This window comes from Hetaerina americana, unplaced genomic scaffold (genome assembly GCF_022747635.1).
Source record: "Hetaerina americana unplaced genomic scaffold, ioHetAmer1.1.p SCAF_11, whole genome shotgun sequence".
Lineage (NCBI taxonomy): Eukaryota > Metazoa > Arthropoda > Insecta > Odonata > Calopterygidae > Hetaerina > Hetaerina americana.
In genome coordinates, this window is record NW_027286181.1 from 28,250,177 (window position 1) to 28,268,575 (window position 18,399).

Consider the following 18,399-nt stretch of genomic DNA (forward strand, 5'->3'; position numbering starts at 1 on the left):
ACTTCCATCCACCAATGCAATTGCGTGCCCCTCCAGAAATGCGCGCACGACATTAAACGAGCCATCGTGTGATCATTCAATGAATCCAGACTTGGGTCCCATTGTTTGCCCATGACTATACAAATACATACCCGTAAGTAAATGTATCCAATGATGATGCTAATGCCTTGTGATCCGGAAAATTATTTGCAAGTTCCAATTAAATTGGCGATAAATTGCTGTAAGGAAAATTTCATCAGGAGCTCAGTAAAAAAAATGTGTTGGCCGCTACTATTCCCCAGTAGGTAGTATGGACCTGAATATTTCCATAGTTATCTTTGAGTTTATTAGATAAGGGCATGGCACCTTGTATATAACGGGGAGGGTGGGTTGGATGGAGGTTCAGGGAGAGGGGGAGGGAGGGTTGAGGCACAGGTGAAGCAGCATTGCCAATCCCGCCTCGGAAGTGCGATGAGTCAACTGCGTCCCATCCGACGGACTGTGCAGTGCACTGGGATATTATTGGGTAGCAATCAATTTCTCTTTTGCAGTGACTCTATCATCTCTTTCGTTGGTCTCAATCCCCGTACCCTCATGCGGGTAGGGGAATTGAGAATTCTCCGGCAGTATCCCTGCCTGTAAGAAGAGGCGACTAAAAAGGCGGGGAGATATGCCCGAAAACTAACCCCTAGTAAGAAAGGGATACTTACGAGCAGTCTAATTGATTTACCGTCTGCGTACGGCCATACCATCCGCCCTGCGATCCAAATGGGTGTTTGCCGCGCCTGGAGACCCGTAAGTGAGAGAAAGGGATCACGGAGGATGAGCGCTCTGGTTCCCAACCAGGGAGTAATATTCCTCTTCGGCCCTGGATTTCGTGAAAACGGGTGTCCGGGGTCTATCCATCCCTGTCAATTGGCATTCGTCACGTAAATAGATTTTGAAAGAATATCGGAATTAGGACCTCTTTTTTTCCGAAATTCTTTCACTTGGTCCTCCAAAGTCATCGCTTCAAAAACTGAGCGTAACGTTTCCCAACATTTCAATGCATGATACGAAGAAAGGAATGAAAAAAGTCGTGTTTTGCTCATTACGATGCCATTCAAATCAGAATTCACAGTGTATAACACAAGTGAGAGCATAGCATTATGCTCTCACATGCCCTTTTTCCACCGACTAGAATATATATGTTAACAATTAATATACTTCATTATGGCTTGTTAATCATAATTCAGATCGACCGTAATTCAGCGTGACACTTCTTATCGTATCGAAAGCGGGAGAGTTGAGGTCAAAATGTTGCTCGTCATTTTCGTGGACACTGTACTTAAAACTAGGCAAAGAGTATGTCTCGGCGCCATAATACAGTGCATCTGCCATCAATGTTTATATTGCCCCGAAGGACTTTGCGAGAACCGCATATTTGTGGATGCCATTTCCATCGGAATTCTCGTGGAATTTGGCCATTGAAGCCATTCCCTCCCGGTGAGAGGTTCAATTAGGCATTGTAGGCTTATTTCCATGTTTAATTACCGGTATATTTAATCCAAATGTCTGAGTACATACCAGTATAACGAAATATAAAATCTTTATTCCTTAATGACACTGTACTGTTTTCCTAACTAGAGATGATGGATAACATTTTGTAATTACCTTAATGTATTAATTTACTTTCTTACTAAAAAAATTGTATTTCATTTTATCTGTTTTATAGTGTTAATGTAACCGCTTCAAGAATCTCCCTTCGGGTTTATCACCTCTTAATTTATCGAGGAGGTCTAAATTTATTCTGTGGTGGAAGAAATACTTAGTTTATCTTTAAAGTGGTGATGTTTTACCAAAGAGGCGCCCGGCCATCTCGAAGACTGTCGGCGCATACTTTTCAGCCTGGGAGCAAGAATTGCGTAAACTAAGTGCTAGTATTGACGAAGAAATGGCACTGCAGTCGAACAATGTTATTCTGATCCCTAAAGGTTTATGGAAAAAAATAAATTTTAAATTCATATATTCTATACTTGATCTCTCTAATTTGATTGACATGATCTCTCCTACCGTCGTCCGATTGAGGTAATAATACATTTCCGTATCACTGCTAAGGAGACCTACTTCCAATGTATGCAAGAGATTTAATCTGTAATTTAACCGTCGCTCCGTGAGTGATTTCCAGCCTAGCTGATATAATATTTTGGATACGCTTCTAAGTTTATCATAACGGCGTTTTACGAATCTATCTCCTCTACGCTGCACGCATTCCATCTTAATTAATCTAACTTCGTACAGTTAATCCAACTTCGTGAGGGTCCAATATACTTGCTTGCAGCATACAGTATTCTAAATGAGGCCTAACTAGGGAAATATAACGTTTCTCTTTGACCTTTTTATCACATTTACCGAGTACTCTACCAATAATCCTAATCCTTTGCTGGCTTGTCCACATATTCCCCGTATGTGTTTCACCCAGGAGAGCTTGTTAGTGAAAGTAATGCCTTGATAGTTAATCGAGTCTACTACGTATTCCATTTCTGTGATTTATGACTACGCACTTGCAAGGTGCGATGGAAGGATAGCAGGGATTACTGGAGTAATAGTTATAGAGTAATTAACAGTGGAGGGAACGAGAGCCGACGAGGGGTTGCCATAATATTGAACAAAAAGGTAGGAAAGATCGTAGTTAACAAAGAGCAAGCAACAGATAGAATTTTACCCAGATAAATTTAAAGCAGAACCGACAAACTCGGTCATTGTTCAGGTATACGAGTACATGTCACCAATTAATCATAACGAGAAAGAAGTGGATAGGGCATACGATCAGCTAGAGGACAAAATTGCGTGTGTTCCTGCAGGGAAACATTTGATAGTGATGGGGGATTGGAATGCGACGGTAGGCGAAGGAAGAGATGGTGATGAGGTGGGGGACTACGGTTTAGGCACGAGGAATGACCGCGGGGAGAAAGCAATCAAATTCTACAGGAGATAGGGGTTAGTCATCACCAACACTTAGTTTAGACACCCCAAAAGACGTAAGTATACATGGAAAATGTTAGGTTACTCTGAAAGGTATCAGTTAGATTATATTGCGGTTAGACAAATATTTAGGAAGAGCGTGATCAATTTGCACTGGTTCCCGAGAGCGGATGCGGGCTCATCACAATTTCGTTGTTATGAAGAAATGCCTAGGATTTACGAAAAATTTTTAGAAAAAAAATGTTCTAGTTTAGGAGATATAGTCTCAATAGATTTCCTTTCGCTACGAATCACCGCTTGGGCTAACTTAAGTTTAGTTATCTTTCTAGGGCCGTATATCATATACGAGTCTATATCGTACTATGTAATTAATATCGGTGTTGATTTGGTAGTGGTTACCGGGAGTATTACTGAGTATATTATGTCCAATATAGTGAGATACATGCAATGATTTAGGAGATTTACTTAGTTACTTCCTGCAAAAATGTGCATGTTGGTATGACCGAAAAATCCATGGCTTCACCGGCCGCTAAGTAGTCGTGGAATAGCTCTCCGTTGGGCCAAGTTCAAGTAAGTCTCCTGGTCATACATAGGACTGGAGACATCGTGTCCGCTGCGACTCTCAGGCTACTCAATTATTATTATTATATTTTTTATTATTATACAATACCCTGCAAGCCACCGCTAGGGTGTGTGGCAGGGGGTGATTATACACTTGATTACTTTTGACTGAACAGGGTGACATTTTGCGAAGTTTTAATATATTTCCACGCTTATTTCGGCGCAGTACATTTTAAATCTATTTTCGAAGGGATTATTCAACGATTTATTTTTTTAAATATTTTCCACATTACTTGTAAGTTGGATACAGGTATAATAATAACCTAATTCAATTGTTTCAATTTTAAAAGAGCATAGAAACTGTTTGCAAACAAAGCAGTTAATTGTTGCCTCTGGCATCATAAGCATACCTAAAATCCATTCAGATACGCATGTCCGGGGTGCGTGCATAGCTTAACTGAGAGATCTCACCTGATATTATCCGCCCCCTGTGGTACGGGCTAATCAAGCTCAGGAAAATCATCGAATACCGGTGCGTGAACTAAGCGCAAGATGGAGGACGAAGAATATTTAGATTCGGACGAGGAGGCGCCGTCCACAATGAGCATAGAGGAGGTGAATATGAAGGTGGAGGAGTATCGGAGGAGGGGGTTGAAGGCGGAAATGGAGAGCGAGACCCTGCAGGTGGAGAGCGAGGAGATCGAGCGCCAGCAAGAGGCGTTGGGGCGTCGGAGGGAGGAGATGATGATGAAGAGAGCGGAGCTGTTGAAGCTGCGAAATCTGATGATTCGCAAGGGTCTCGAGATTCAGTTGTGGTTCAAGGAACTACTTCGCTCGGGAGGACTCGGCAAGGGAGAAAAGGTACATTAGTAAAATAATCTCAACTAGAATATCGAGTTGTTATAGCAATATCAATACAGGCAGTCTCCGGAGTGAGAACGTACGGATAAAAATACTCTGACTCGGATAGCGGTATGATCCAATTTTTCATTTAATTCTATCATAAGGAGGTTTTTTTTGGCTTGTCACTGGTTTTCCTCACAATACATTTTCAGATACGACCCTCAAAAATATATTTTTTAGATAAATCACATTATAAATAAATGAATCTATCGGATGTACATGGGAACCGGGGAGATGGCTTTTGAATCACTGGAAATGCTTCAAAATAGTTAGATTTGGAGTAAACATTCCTGAGGGCTTATTAACATGGTTAAATATTACATTTCCACATCATTCTTGCTGCATGTACAAATATATTATTTAATCAGGTAATCTACCGTTTAATATAGGTTTTGGATGGACACTAACCAGACCAAATAAATATTTTGTGGCTCCTAACAAAACACAACCCAACTTCCCAATCTACGATACATCAAGTCCCTTTTTATATCTGTGTACTTCCTTCCAACATCCCTATCGTGTTCCTACCCTTTCCTCGTTTGCCTAACATTCTCCCCTCTATTACAGTCTTCAACATCCTACTCTGCCATCAATACGCCCTTCATCCATTTTTCCTGCCTCCTTAGGAATTCTCTCAACAAACCCCTCTCCTCACGCACCATACCTAGTACTCCCTCATTTATTTTCCTTTTGGTCCATTTCACCTTCTCCATTCTTCTCCACACCCACATTTCAAAAACCTCCAATCTACGTCTATCCTCCTGCTTCAATGACCACGTTTCTGCGCCGTACATAGCTACGCTCCATATCAAAGCTTTTACGAATCTTTTCTTAATATCCTTATTCAAAGCCCCTGCCATCAAATCCCTTCTCCTTGTGAAAGCCTCTTTGCCTAGCGCTATTCTTCTCCTTACGTTCTTACTACTTTGACCGTGTTGGTCCAAAACCCTTCCGAGATACGTAAACTGTTCTATCTGCTCTTGTTTTTACCCTCCTATTTTAATGTTTAGCTTAGCCCTTTTCTTCCGAGAAAATGGCATTACCTTTGTTTTATTAATATTGATTCTCATCCCATACCTGTCGCACTGAATTTCGAATTCACTCAGCAATGCTTGCAACCCTTTGGCTGACTTACAAGCTAAAGGTTGGTCAGCAGCAAACCTGATTTTACGGATTCCCCTCCGACTTTCATTCCTACCTCCAGTTCTCCCCATGCCCCTTTGATCATTTCCTCCACATACGAGCTGTAAAAACTTTCCTTTTCATGATTTCTTGGCAGTATCTAAAATAACGTTTTAGTGGCAATGGGTTTCATGTAGTTGATTGATGGGAATTAAGAGTCTCAATCACTCCATACTAATGACAAAAATGTTGGCCCGTTTATCCTCGACTGGCTAGGACGGGGCCCTCGGCGAGGACGACGAGGAGGGAGGGATGGGGCGGCGCCACCCGGTGGAGAGGGGTGATGGAAGCGAGGGTGCGGAGGACAGAGAGGACCGCGAGGGCGTCGAGAGTGGAAAGGGTGGGGAGGGCATCGAGGGCGGAAAGGGTGGGGAAGGCATCGAGGGCGGGAAAGGTATCGAGGGTGGAGAGGGTGGGGAGGGCATCGAAGGTGAAACGGGTGGGGAGGGCATCGAGGGTGGAAAGGGTGGGGAGGGCATGGAGGATAGAGAGGGTGGGGAGAGCATCAAGGGTGGGGAGAGCATCAAGGGTGGGGAGAGCATCAAGGGTGGGGAGAGTATCAAGGGTGGGGAGGGCATCGAGGGTGGGGAAGGTATCGAGGGAAGAGAGGGCATCAAGGGTGGAAAGGGTGGGGAGGGCATCGAGGGCAGAAAGGGTGGAGAGGGCTCGGTAGACGGAGAGGGCACAGGTGCGAAAGGTAAAGGCTCCCGGAAGATGGGCCCGGATGGGAAGTGGATGCCCGACAGTGAAGGTGAGTTTCACCAATATTAGTAACCCTTATGCAAGTCGTCATACGTTAAACCTTACAATGACCTCGTTCATCTCACATTTGTAACCGATTTTCACAATGTTCAACATAATTAATTTCAGTTCATTTTGACATGTATTCTCGTAAATTACGCTTGCAACGATTATATGTATTATCACAGAATATTCTGACTAGATGATTTAGGCGCTGGTAACTGGTAACACTGGTTTTTTGTTAACTGTTCACTGGGAACAATGATGACATTAACTTCTATCGAAGAATTGTTTCTGGCGTCGCTTCTTCGGCGGGAAGAGAGGTAGGCCATGCTGCAGGGGATTGGCACCCATCCAAGGAAGACAGCAGGCGCGCAAATTACCCACTCCCGGAGCGGGGAGGTGGTGACGAAAAATTACGATACGGGGCTCCTCCGAGGCCCCGTAATCGGAATAAGAACACTTTAAATCCTTTAACGAGGATATATTAGAAGGCAAGCCTGGTGCCAGCAACTGCGGTGATTCCAGATACATTAGCGTGTATTAAAGTTGTTGCGGTTAAAAAACCCTTAGTCGGAGGTGTCTCGGACGGTCGGTTCGCAGCTTGTCGGTGCTCAACTGGCCGGTCCGGACGTCCTGCCGGTGGGGACCACGAGGCCCCGTTAACCTTATTTGGTCCTGTTTCAGTTTCCGTAATTTTATTTCCGTCATCTATACATAGAGCGAAATGAGGGATAAACTCTGAAGTTAAATAACAAAATCATAACAGAAACCACGTTTTAAAACAGTATTTTAAAGCAATGCAATACCCGTTTTAGGCCGAAGCCACTTCAGGTTTGTTAGAATTAACGTTAAGAAAGGAGCAGGCGGCTATTGTATGTCAAACATTGTTAAGGCAACCTCATCATCACCTGCCGGGACCTATGCTGACCTGGCTTTCTTCCGAGTGGTGCGGGACACCGCGCCCAGGTCAAGCAGTGGCGGATTTACGATAAAAAAGGATTTATTTCAGTTATGAAAGGTACATTGAAAGAAGGAATAGACTATGACGTAAAAAACATGCCCTCTTATATACGTGTGGCCACGGGTCAGGCGACTGGTGATTAATCCGTGGTGGAGGAAATATATTGGAGCCTCTTAATCGGTCGCCATGGCGCTGTTTATTTAACCTTCCGCACCACCAATTTCCACGCGTTGCTGCGGGAATAACCGGAATCTCTATTCAAATTCCGACTATCCATCCGTATTTCAATAGCTTCTTTAATAACTCGGTCCCAGCAAAACGCTGGCCAACATGGAACCCCTAACCCGGTGGAAGACCCGATAAAACTTCATCAAGCTGATACGCCAGGAAAGTACCAGATCATACTTCATTAAACGCATTTCTTTCGACTAGGGGTAAACCGGCACTTTTTACACCATAAGCCTATTTGTCGTCCATCTTCCGAACTTGTGGAAAAAATGGGATTTGGTGCCAAAGTGAACGACCCCATGAGTGCCATCTCGCTCTTAAGTGAGGGTCGTACCCGCGTGTTAGTTTTACTCTCAGGCATACGTGTACGTCGGCGACGACTGAGGAAAGTACAGCAAAGAATGAGTGTTCATATTGTTATGCCTTTTGATACCGTAATATCCACTTCTCCGCTCTTTGGAAGCTCAAGACCTCGCCAGTACGCACGTCGTGGTCTAAACAATAGGATTTATATGCTTCAAGCGATGGAACTGACGGTACCATAATTTAATACTGCATCAGGGGTTCGAAGCACGGAAGAAATGCTCAAGTGAAGATAGTATAGAAGTTAGTCATATTCTCTCCCTCCCTCATGAAGGAAAGCAATGATATCGGCAACCAGAATCCTTGAGTTTACTCTCAACACAGCGCACGGACTGTTGTAGTACGAGGTGCCTTCAATTACTTAAGTATTCCAAATTTTGTCTCGGGATTTGGGGGTATATTAAAATAAGTTGTTGAGCTGGTAATACTAGGGTACTCTTAATGAATATATCACATATGTGTTTGTATTGCACAGCTCACCGGGTTCGTATAGCTGTCGCTAAAGTTAAAAGTCTTCAGTTTTCAATGGCATCAACTAGGGTACAAGAACAGCATGTAGTCATCCGTTTTCCCCAATTGCGTGGATTATCACGTAAACAGGGAAATTAATTTGAGAGTAACGGCAGTTTCAACTGTCTTGATAAGTAGTTGCTTAGAAAAATATAGGTGACCTTACAACTTGAACGCATATCATAGACCGCTCTAAGGAAACAGCCCTACAGTAACTCGAAGACCGGGTTGTTACGGTGGCAAGATTTTACGGAATTATCCCAATTCCTTCTTGGATTGCCATGTGGAGAGCCCTTCAATCGGAGTTTGCCGTCCGTTGTATGCGGTTTTTAACTGTGTGTGACCCCTTGTCTCCTTTCATTAAGAGTAGATTAATATGGGCACCGGGTTTCTCACCGTCCTTCTTCCAATTCCCTCAAAATCTCACCCTTTACAAATGACCCACTTATCTCTATTGGCGCAAATGATCTCAGCTGCCAGTGGCTTCCCCAAATAGCTACTAATATACGAATACGGTAGGGGGAAACTGGACTGAAACGGTAAAGCGTTGCAGAAAAATTAACGTTCGATGATTTGGCAAAATGTAGATGCTCTTGGGAGTGAAGTAACTACGCAACAGATAAGAGGTAATGGATTTTTGTGTTTTGCTGGGTAACGCCGGCTTGCATGGTTCAGTACTAACGCCCTGGGTGCTGGAACCGATTCGTACAAAGGCCATTAACGAGGGAGCTATGCACGTTCAACATGTCCCGACCTATAATTATGATCCGTTCTTCCGATCAACCCTTGCAGGTACGGGGGACTCTGGGGACGAGGTCAGTGAGGAAGGGTTAGAATGGAGCGAGGTGTGGACCGAGAAATTCCTCAAGTCGCTCATGAAGGACCTCAAGACGCTGATGCACGATGAGACAAAGATGATGGTCGAGGGGCTGGTGGTGATGATCAACGAAGGGGCGGAGGAGATCGTCCGGGAGCACGGCGAGGAGGAACGAGATTGGAAGGCTCTAGGCGTGGCGTATCAGAGGGTCATGCAGCGGCACGCGAGGGAGAAGGGCGAAGACTTCCAGCGGAATGTGCTACAGCGATGCTACGCGAGGGCCCTGGAGAATCTGGAGATTACCGACGATCTCGGGTCTGAATTCCGGCGAATAGCCGCGGACGAGTATGGCATCCTCGCCGAAGAATTCAAGAAGATAATAACTAGTGAGTCTGCAAGGTTGCTGGAAGGAAAGTTCAGCACAACGTCGATTGCAGATGTTGCTTCTCTCCGGAGTGACGTAGGAAGGAGAACATTGGCTATAATTAAACCAGATGCATATGCACATGCAGATGAAATTATATATAAAATTCGACGCTATGGATTCGCAATCGTACAGGTAAATTAATATTCCTCTTTCTTCAAAAGAAACATGCATCGCTAATACGTATACGTATAAAGAACATGAATATTAGCATTTTTTTTCTTCGGGCCATACAATATAATTAACTTTCTAGTAGCTAAACTTAAATTAAATGCCCATTTATCAAACTTACAAGTCCTCTGAAAACACCATTAAATATAGTTCAAAATTTTCAAATTCTCATAATGATTAATTTGGGCTGGTAGCATCAGCAGTCTTTTCATGCAAATTACAAGGACTCTTAAACTAGCTTGTACCTTTAAGACACGAACACCAGCAATTCTGTGGGAAGCAGTTGTTGTACAAAAGGAAGCAAGAAAGCATGGGCATGAGCATGAATGGTTGGACACACTAGGGTAAAAGGAATAGCAGAGCCATGAGCGTGCCACAGTTTAGGAACCCGCGGTGAGAGGTACGGCATTAGATGTTTTAATGGAGCAGTAGTGATTGATAAAAGGTTAGTGCAGATCAGAAGAGACCTATTCAGGTTTCACTGCTCCTCATCTGGAAAAGTAGAGGTTGACTCTCTGGGTATAACATGTGAGACAGGAAAGCCACAGGACGCTGAACTGGCTATAGGCAGGAGATGAGAGCTTAGTAATAATATTTTATGACAGAGGGGCGACCAACTGCAATGGTCATCTGAACCATTGGGGAGAGGTGAGTCATTTGGTAGAGATAGGATATTCAGGGGATAGGAGAAGATTGAATGGAAGAATGATAGAAACTCGACGTTGGTATTAGCCTACACTCTAAGGAAAACATAAGGGGTCACACAGAAATGTCGCATCCAATGGATGGCATATTCCACATTGCGCATAGCACCCAAGCACATATGGATAGAGATTCCACAGTAAAAAAAAAATCTGCCACTATCAGGATTCGAATCATGACACTAAGGCCAGGAAGCTAGAACAATGTCCACCTTGCTATCCTTACCCCCAGCAACCTGCACCTTTCCCTCGATGAGTGCCATGTCAGTGAAAAATAGAGGAACCTAATACCAGGGAATTGCCGATCACTGAGCACTGATGTGTTTTAGCACCGATAACTCCTAGGAGTTCATCTCCTTTCAACTTTTGAAGGATAAGGGTGAATAAGGATAAGCACTTTGTTATCCAAGAGCCGTCGCACATATCAAAATGGTCCTCAATTCAAAAGAAATTTCACTTGCTTTTTAGAATACAGGCATACTGTAGCATAATTTGTTCTCAATAAATTAACTCTTAATTTTGATTTATTTTACACCATTAAACCCTAAGGTAACATGAAATCCTTCACAAAATGCCCTGAAATTCAGAACATTGGTGTACACAGTTAAAAAAAAATTTTTATCACAATATTTTTAAAAAATGAAGAGTAAACTGAACTTGAAAACAAAAATTTCTCCATCATGATATTAAGAGATGGTAATTCTGGTTTCAAACTCGTAAATTCCATGCATTTTAATGTCCTTTTAGTGAACAGATGAATGAATTTTTCCAAATATAAGACCCAGTTCAATAAATTTCTCATGCCCGAAATCCTTTGCATAAGAAGTTTCATCATAGGTCCCAAATTCTAAAAAAGAGTATGGGATTAATATATCCAAACAAAGTAATTAATTTTGATAAATAACATTCAATTAGGGTCGGTAACATTTTGCATGAACAAAAATAATTTAATCATATTTATATCAAACAACATTATTCAATGAAGATATATTTACTATAAAATTTGCTGATAAATTTAACAAATATCAGGATAAGATGAGTTTTATGACATTGCACCAAGATACTTGACAATTGCTCCGGATATGAATTATTAAATGGAAAGCTTTCTACAGAAGTTTGTATAATATTATGATAGATGATGATCTAAGTGCCCAATTAAGTTATCGATTCAGGACAGTATGGTACTGTCAAGTATCACATTAAACCACAGGATATGCAGCATTTCTCATTAGTTAGTCAGCTGTTTTAAATACTCTCTTAAGCCTCCAGTGCTCATAGTTATCTCCCTTGTAGCTGAGAGAGCAGCAGCTAAGGGCCATAAACCTTCCTTTTTAACTTTTAAATCTCCAAATCTTTCCCACAGGAGAGGAGAATAAGACTCACCCCTGAGCAAGCATCATTATTTTATGGAGAGCATTTGACAAAAGCCTTTTCTCTCCGCTTAATCAAGCACATGTCCTCAGGCCCAATTGTAGCCCTATGCCTGGCATCTGCACATTGTCCAAGCACAATAGATGCTTGGCGTGAAGTAATGGGCCCTTCAGACATGACAGAGGCCATTGAAATATTTCCTCAGACACTGAGAGCCAAATATGGAGATCCTAATAGCCAAGTGAGGAATGCATTTCATGGAAGCCACTCCTTGCAAGATGCTGAACGAGAAATCCACTTTTTTTTCCCGAATCGTAAGTTTAAGTCATGATTTTGGATTGATCATTTAACTTAAGGTTTCAATTTCCAAAAAAACACAGTAATAAAATCAATGGTTGTCCTGTAAGGTAAGGGTATGGTTCATCTATTACTTACTAAAACCTACAGCGAGTGAAACTCATGCATTGGAGTGAGGTACTGGCCATAAATTATGTCCAACAGTCTTTTGTGGTTTCCAAATTCAGCAAATAATTGCATTACATGGGGTTGTGTCGAGGGGCATGTTACATTAAAAACATAACCAGTGGCAAGGAAGTGATTCAGAATTTTGATGGTCAAATGGACCAATTTTGAATTCACTCATGGGTCTTTACCTTTCTCCTTAAGAGCACCCCTCTCCTCAATTCCCAGAAACTAGCCTACTTCCATCCAGCAATGGGGGTAGGTGAATGGTACATGTATTAATAGCAACTAATATAGTGTTTGTGGACCATACAGAAAATGGAGAAAGAGTAAAAAGAAAAAGCTAATTTTTCAGTGTTTGGCTCTTCACTCTTTTCAGCAATTTGTAAATGCATCAATGAATAAAGCATAGATAGAGGCCTGCAATTATATTGGTATGATTTCCGATTTTCAAAGATTTTACTCTACAATTGATACTGCCTTCTTTCCTCAATGTAATTAAATGGCACTGCTAAATATACATGAGCAAATATTTCAGAATTTTACCCATAGCATAAACATTCACAGGTAGAAAATAAATCCATGAAAAGTTTTAGAAATTTGATGACTCACCTAAATAAAAGTCCCACTTATAGCAGAGAGATGTTCGTAGTTTTTGAGTCCTACATTGGAGTTGTATTTTCACTTTTTTAAGCAACCATATTGATGTTCACCGTGCCAGGACACCATTTTGCATTTTTCACTGCTGGCATTCAGGAGATACCAACAAATACACGACTTTTGATTCAAGCTCATTACAGCTTTGAATAGTAAATCCCAATAACCCTACCACAAATTAATATTTCCTCAAGGGTTAACTGTAATAAAACAGAATGATACAAGTTTGAAATTATTTCCTTTAATGAGGATTCTACATTTACCTACATGATAATAAAGGATAATATCAGTGGACTCTTGGTGTTAATGAAAAAAATCATTCCTATTATGGGGTATATATCTACCATGTTATTCCCACTAAAAGGTAAAGATTACTTCTCTACTTCTCTGTTATAGTACATTGGTTGGTGGGAAGTTATTTAAAAACATAACACTTCATTTTCCCAAATAAATACACGAATGCTTCTTCACAAGTGATTAAACATAATTATTTATCTTCCAGCAGAATACGTAACACATTAAAAGCCATAAGTTTGAAAAAATAATGCCAGAGCAACCATTCATATCAAATTCAAATGAATAAGTTCCAGTTCCATACTTTATTTTCCAGTGAAATCCCATTAATTCTCTGAAACTCCATCTTTAAATTTTCAATATCTAGGTTTTTTTCAAGGGTTATCTCATTCCCAGTTTTCAAAGATCGCTGGCCACCCTGATGGACAAAAATGAACAGACAGTCAAAAAAAAATTGGAGAATTTCTCCTAAGAGTAAAAGTTAGGTTTTCCTGATTCAATCCCTATGGTTAAGGATCAGAAAAAAGGTCCAATGCACCAAAAAAGTCAGCAATGAGGATCACCTGTAATGCAATGAGGTTTGGGGATCCAAAGACTGTTACTGCACATTGTATGGGAGGGTAGGGGTCAAAAAGGTGGCCTAGTGGGCATTACATAATTTATGGGTCATCCCAAAGGGAGTCAGTTCATTGCATTCAGTTTCCCAAGAAGACACGGTACCCAAAGAGTGACATGGCATGTCCACAGGCCTGGTTTTGACTCCTCAAATCTTTAGATTAAGTCAGAGTCGGTAATGCTTGTTGAAATTATGACAAAGAATACCTTTGTTCTTTTCAGCACTTAAAATATTATCCCCTTTGGCAATTCACCGTAGAATGAAATGCAATCTCAACCTAAATGAATTTTATTGGTATTTTTCTTAGCTCAATCCTTAGTTTGTTGATACTCTGAAGTGTCAAGAAAATAAAATGAACCTTAAAGGTTACAGCCAACCTCAATTGTTTACTATTGATGATATTAAGGCAAATAAATTTGCCATTAAAGGATTGAAATCGGAGGAAATGTGTTAGTTTCTGAAATGGATTTAGTTTTATACTAGCATTTGAAATTACTAAACCTGAAATGAACATCATTTAACGATCAATTTTTTAGTAATCTTGGATCCATTACCAAATGTGGGAGACATTTCTTCAATTCTTGATGAAAAATCGCAGAAAGTGCTACACAAGGGAATAGTAACATTGTGCAAGGAAAAGCCTTCAAACACCCTGAGCTGGTTTGCTCATTGGCTGAAACATAATGTCCCAGATGGTGCAAGTAAGTCCACTGACTGGAAACCTTCAACTCACTTTTTTAGTTGATATTTTCAAATTACCTTATCAATAGATATTCCTCTTCTTACTCTCAAAGTATCTAATTCACAAAATAATCATGTTAACGGAAATTAAAAAAAAGAAAAAACATTTAAGTAAAAGTTTTGCGAAAAAATCTATCCCAATAACACTATATTGTTTTACTATACCGAATGACAGTATATCACATGTATTCTTTTGTACAACCAATAAAATTGTATACAAACCTAGATTTGAGTGTTTTAATAAAATAATTTGCCTTATCTCAGGTGCTCTTTGTATTTCAATTATTTGGTAACGTGTACATTTACATGTACATTTAGGCCTGATTTAAAGATATGTGGAGCCCGTGAAACTGCTAAACAGCAGCATCATCTCTTGAGGTATCCATACTATATACTGTGTTTTTTTTAACAAATATTGTGTCCACATATCTGAAGGAAAAGTTATAAATATTATACGCACATACGTCCTTATCCTACATCTGTCTTTCCTGACCAATGTACCATTCCCAGTCATCCCCACCGGAGATCTAATTGGGGGACTATTTTACTGGGAAGGACCCCATCATTTCATAAATAGGTGGAGTGCAGGGCTGTATCTCCTCAGGAGACTAATGCAGAGGTTTCCCATTACCTTCCGCATCGCAGTACTTCGGCCGATTCCATGAACTTCACTCTCGCCCCAAAGCTATGGCTATTGATGCCAGACCGATATCCTTGATCTGCACCATCAATACCTTCTACTGAGAGCTGTATATAAGCATGGACCATCAGAAAAGACTAGAAGCCTTCAAAACCTGGTGCTGGAGGAGGATGCTGAAGATAAAATGGACAAATAAAATAAGAAATGATAAAGTATACAGAAGTATAGACGAAGAAAGGACTTTATGGATGGTCAACTAGATGAATTGGTCACACCCTGAGGCACAATGGATTCATTAAGATTATGATAGAAGGAAAAATGGAGGGAAAAGTCCCGAGAGGAAGACCAAGGGATAAATGCATGGGACAAATAAAGAAATCACAGTGCAAAAAATACCAGGAAGTACGCCAATTAGCCTCAATTAGGGTAGGATGGAGGCCTACAGTCAACCAATCTTAGGATTGCACAACCAATGATGGTGCACATATATTCACAAACAAATATTTATTTCTTTAAAAATAAAAATCTAGGCCTTTAGTCCATCAAATTGATCATTAAGTTAGAATGAAGAGATTCGATATGTCTACCGGTGCAAATAAATATAATAAAGAGTTGAGTAATATATAAAGATTTGTGTGCATCTAATTCCAAAATGTTGAGAATTAGAATAATTTCAATTAAATAATATGTAAAATACCTTGTGGCATATCATTTATAAAAATACAATTTAAAACTAAAACAAATCAAAAAAGCTTGTTTTTCCTCTAAGGAGTAATTGGTAGTGTTTGTGGCAATAGGATAATCTAGTCTCAGTTAACTTATTTTTACATACATTTTTGTTTGTCACTTTCTATTATCATAATGAGGGGTGCAATTTTTCTGGACTGAAGACAACAACGACAGTGATTACCAAATACTTTGAATACTGTAAATAATAACTTCATAACATTTTAAGAGCGAGAAAACATAAACCTGATTGCTTTAAAATGTATCAAATACAAAAATATTAGATATATTTTGAAGTTCTTCATTTGAAAATAATCACTCTTCCATAAAAATGAAAAAAAATTTGTAAATTTGACAGTGAGTTTGTAGGAAACAAATGTAATACTTTTATCACTGATTGTTACATTGTAAAATTAGCCTCTATTTAAACATTCATTGTGGAATCTGAAAAATTCATCCTCATGGTGATTCCAGTTTTAACTTTTTATGCACCATTTCTTTTCTCTCTTAAGTCATGCAAGCAGTTATATGCAGCATGGTATTTTTATAACCTTTCTTTCGTATTCATGGGTCAGTTTTTGGGCTATTGTTGTAGTTCTGGTATGCATACAGATACCACTTCTCTTTGTAAATCTTTCACACCATAATGTTGTCCCAAAAAAATTGACAATAAACATCGATCATTAATTTTCTCACTTCAATTAAAATAATTTTTATTGTAACAGTACTCCCTGCATTCTATAAATTTCTTGACATGTTCCTTGGGCTTTGGCCATTTCGGAGCACATGGATGTAAAGTTTTCTTTACTCTTATCTTCTGCATTCACTACATCAACTTTCTGCTTCCTCCATTCTCATATCATCTTCAAAGGCTGCTGTTCAGCTAACCTGTTTCCATGTTCTGAAGCATAGTTCACAACTTCAAGTTTAAATTCGATACTTTATGAAGACTTTCTCTCTTTTGACCCCATGCGATTATTCTTATTTTAACTTTTTATGCATAATTTTGTTTCCACATGTATAAGCAGATCTGCAAACTAAATACTTTGCGGAAAGGAATGAAATATGCATTGAATGACACTATCAAACTACTTAGGGTTGAGTACCAGTGGACTCAAGCGGCCGCATTTGGCTATGAAGAAAGTGTTGCTTCATCAAGATGATGCACCAGCTCACAAATACATTGTTGCAGTGGCCAAAATTCATGAATTAAAGTTTAATTGCTATGTCATACACCCTATTCCCCAGATTTAGCACCCTTGGATTATTTTCTGTTTGCAAACTTGAAAAAATGGCACGTTGGTCAAGGATTTTCCAACCGTGAAGACATGATGTCAGCAGTTAATGGCTATTTTGATGAGCAAGACAGTTCTTATTATAAAAAGGGTCTCGAACTTATTGAACATTGCTGGGAAAAGTGTATAGAGCTGAAAGGAGACTATGTTAAAAAATAAATACATTATTTTCCAAAATTTTACTGTTTTCTTTGTTCGGTCGGGTACTGTAGGGATTACCCCTGTAAATGATGATGTGAGTTGGAGGGAAGAGAAAGGTTGGTGTGTGTCTATTTCTGAAAAACAGCAAACCTATAAGTCAAGTATTAAGTAAAAGTCAAACCTATGTTCCGTTTTTTCAACTGTTATGCACAGGAAATTGAGTCTGCCCCCCTTTTCTTTTTCATATGTGAAATTAATGCCGTTGCATTATTTATTCAAACATTTCAAAAAAACATCCAACTTCCTCTCAGCCCTGGTCGACACTGTATCTAGATCAACAAAACTAAACCAACAATGAACATTATCTGCCAACAAGGGGTAATTAAGGAACATTTTCTTCTCAGAACAATCCATGAATAAGTCCACAAGATGCGGTGAAAGAGGGCATCACATCACTAGGCCTTCCCTTTGCCTTAAATATCTCTCTTAAATTGAAAATAGTTTTCTTCAACTCATACTCTTGAGAGCTTCTCAAAATCACCCACATATGTAGTTTCCAGTCCTGCTGATCTTATGGCCTTATTAGCTATGTGCTATTAGATATGCTTCCAATACTGGAAAACCGGTCAAAAGGTTGGATAAATCGAATGAAATCAGGATGCACTTCGTAGGTGTGAGGCCTTTTTTGGAAAGTTTTTCATTAATTTTCACTTGAATTTTGGCTCGAAACTCATGTATTTCTAGAACCACAAATTCAGGAGTGTGGAGTTTATTTGACACAATTGCAATGCAATAAAAAGGTTTTGTGGAATATAATACATAGTATTCTTCCTCCATTTGAAAATAAATTTCCACACAGTCAAGCCTGATACCATTGAGTGTATACATTTTGACTTCTTAAAAATCTCGCTACTACCACTCAATTAATGGCCATACATTTTTGTACCT

The 18,399-nt window shown here is 39.9% G+C and overlaps 1 protein-coding gene across 1 annotated transcript; it reads right to left on the reverse strand.

Moving 5' to 3' along the window:
* Positions 1–5,801: 5,801 nt before the first annotated feature.
* LOC139701107 (uncharacterized) lies at positions 5,802–6,411 on the reverse strand. Its single transcript, XM_071599683.1, has 2 exons — positions 6,397–6,411; positions 5,802–6,293 (listed from the first exon to the last, which is right to left on the reverse strand). The coding sequence occupies exons 1-2, from the start codon at positions 6,409–6,411 to the stop codon at positions 5,802–5,804; spliced, it is 507 nt and encodes a 168-aa protein (XP_071455784.1).
* Between the last annotated feature and the right edge of the window lie 11,988 nt (positions 6,412–18,399).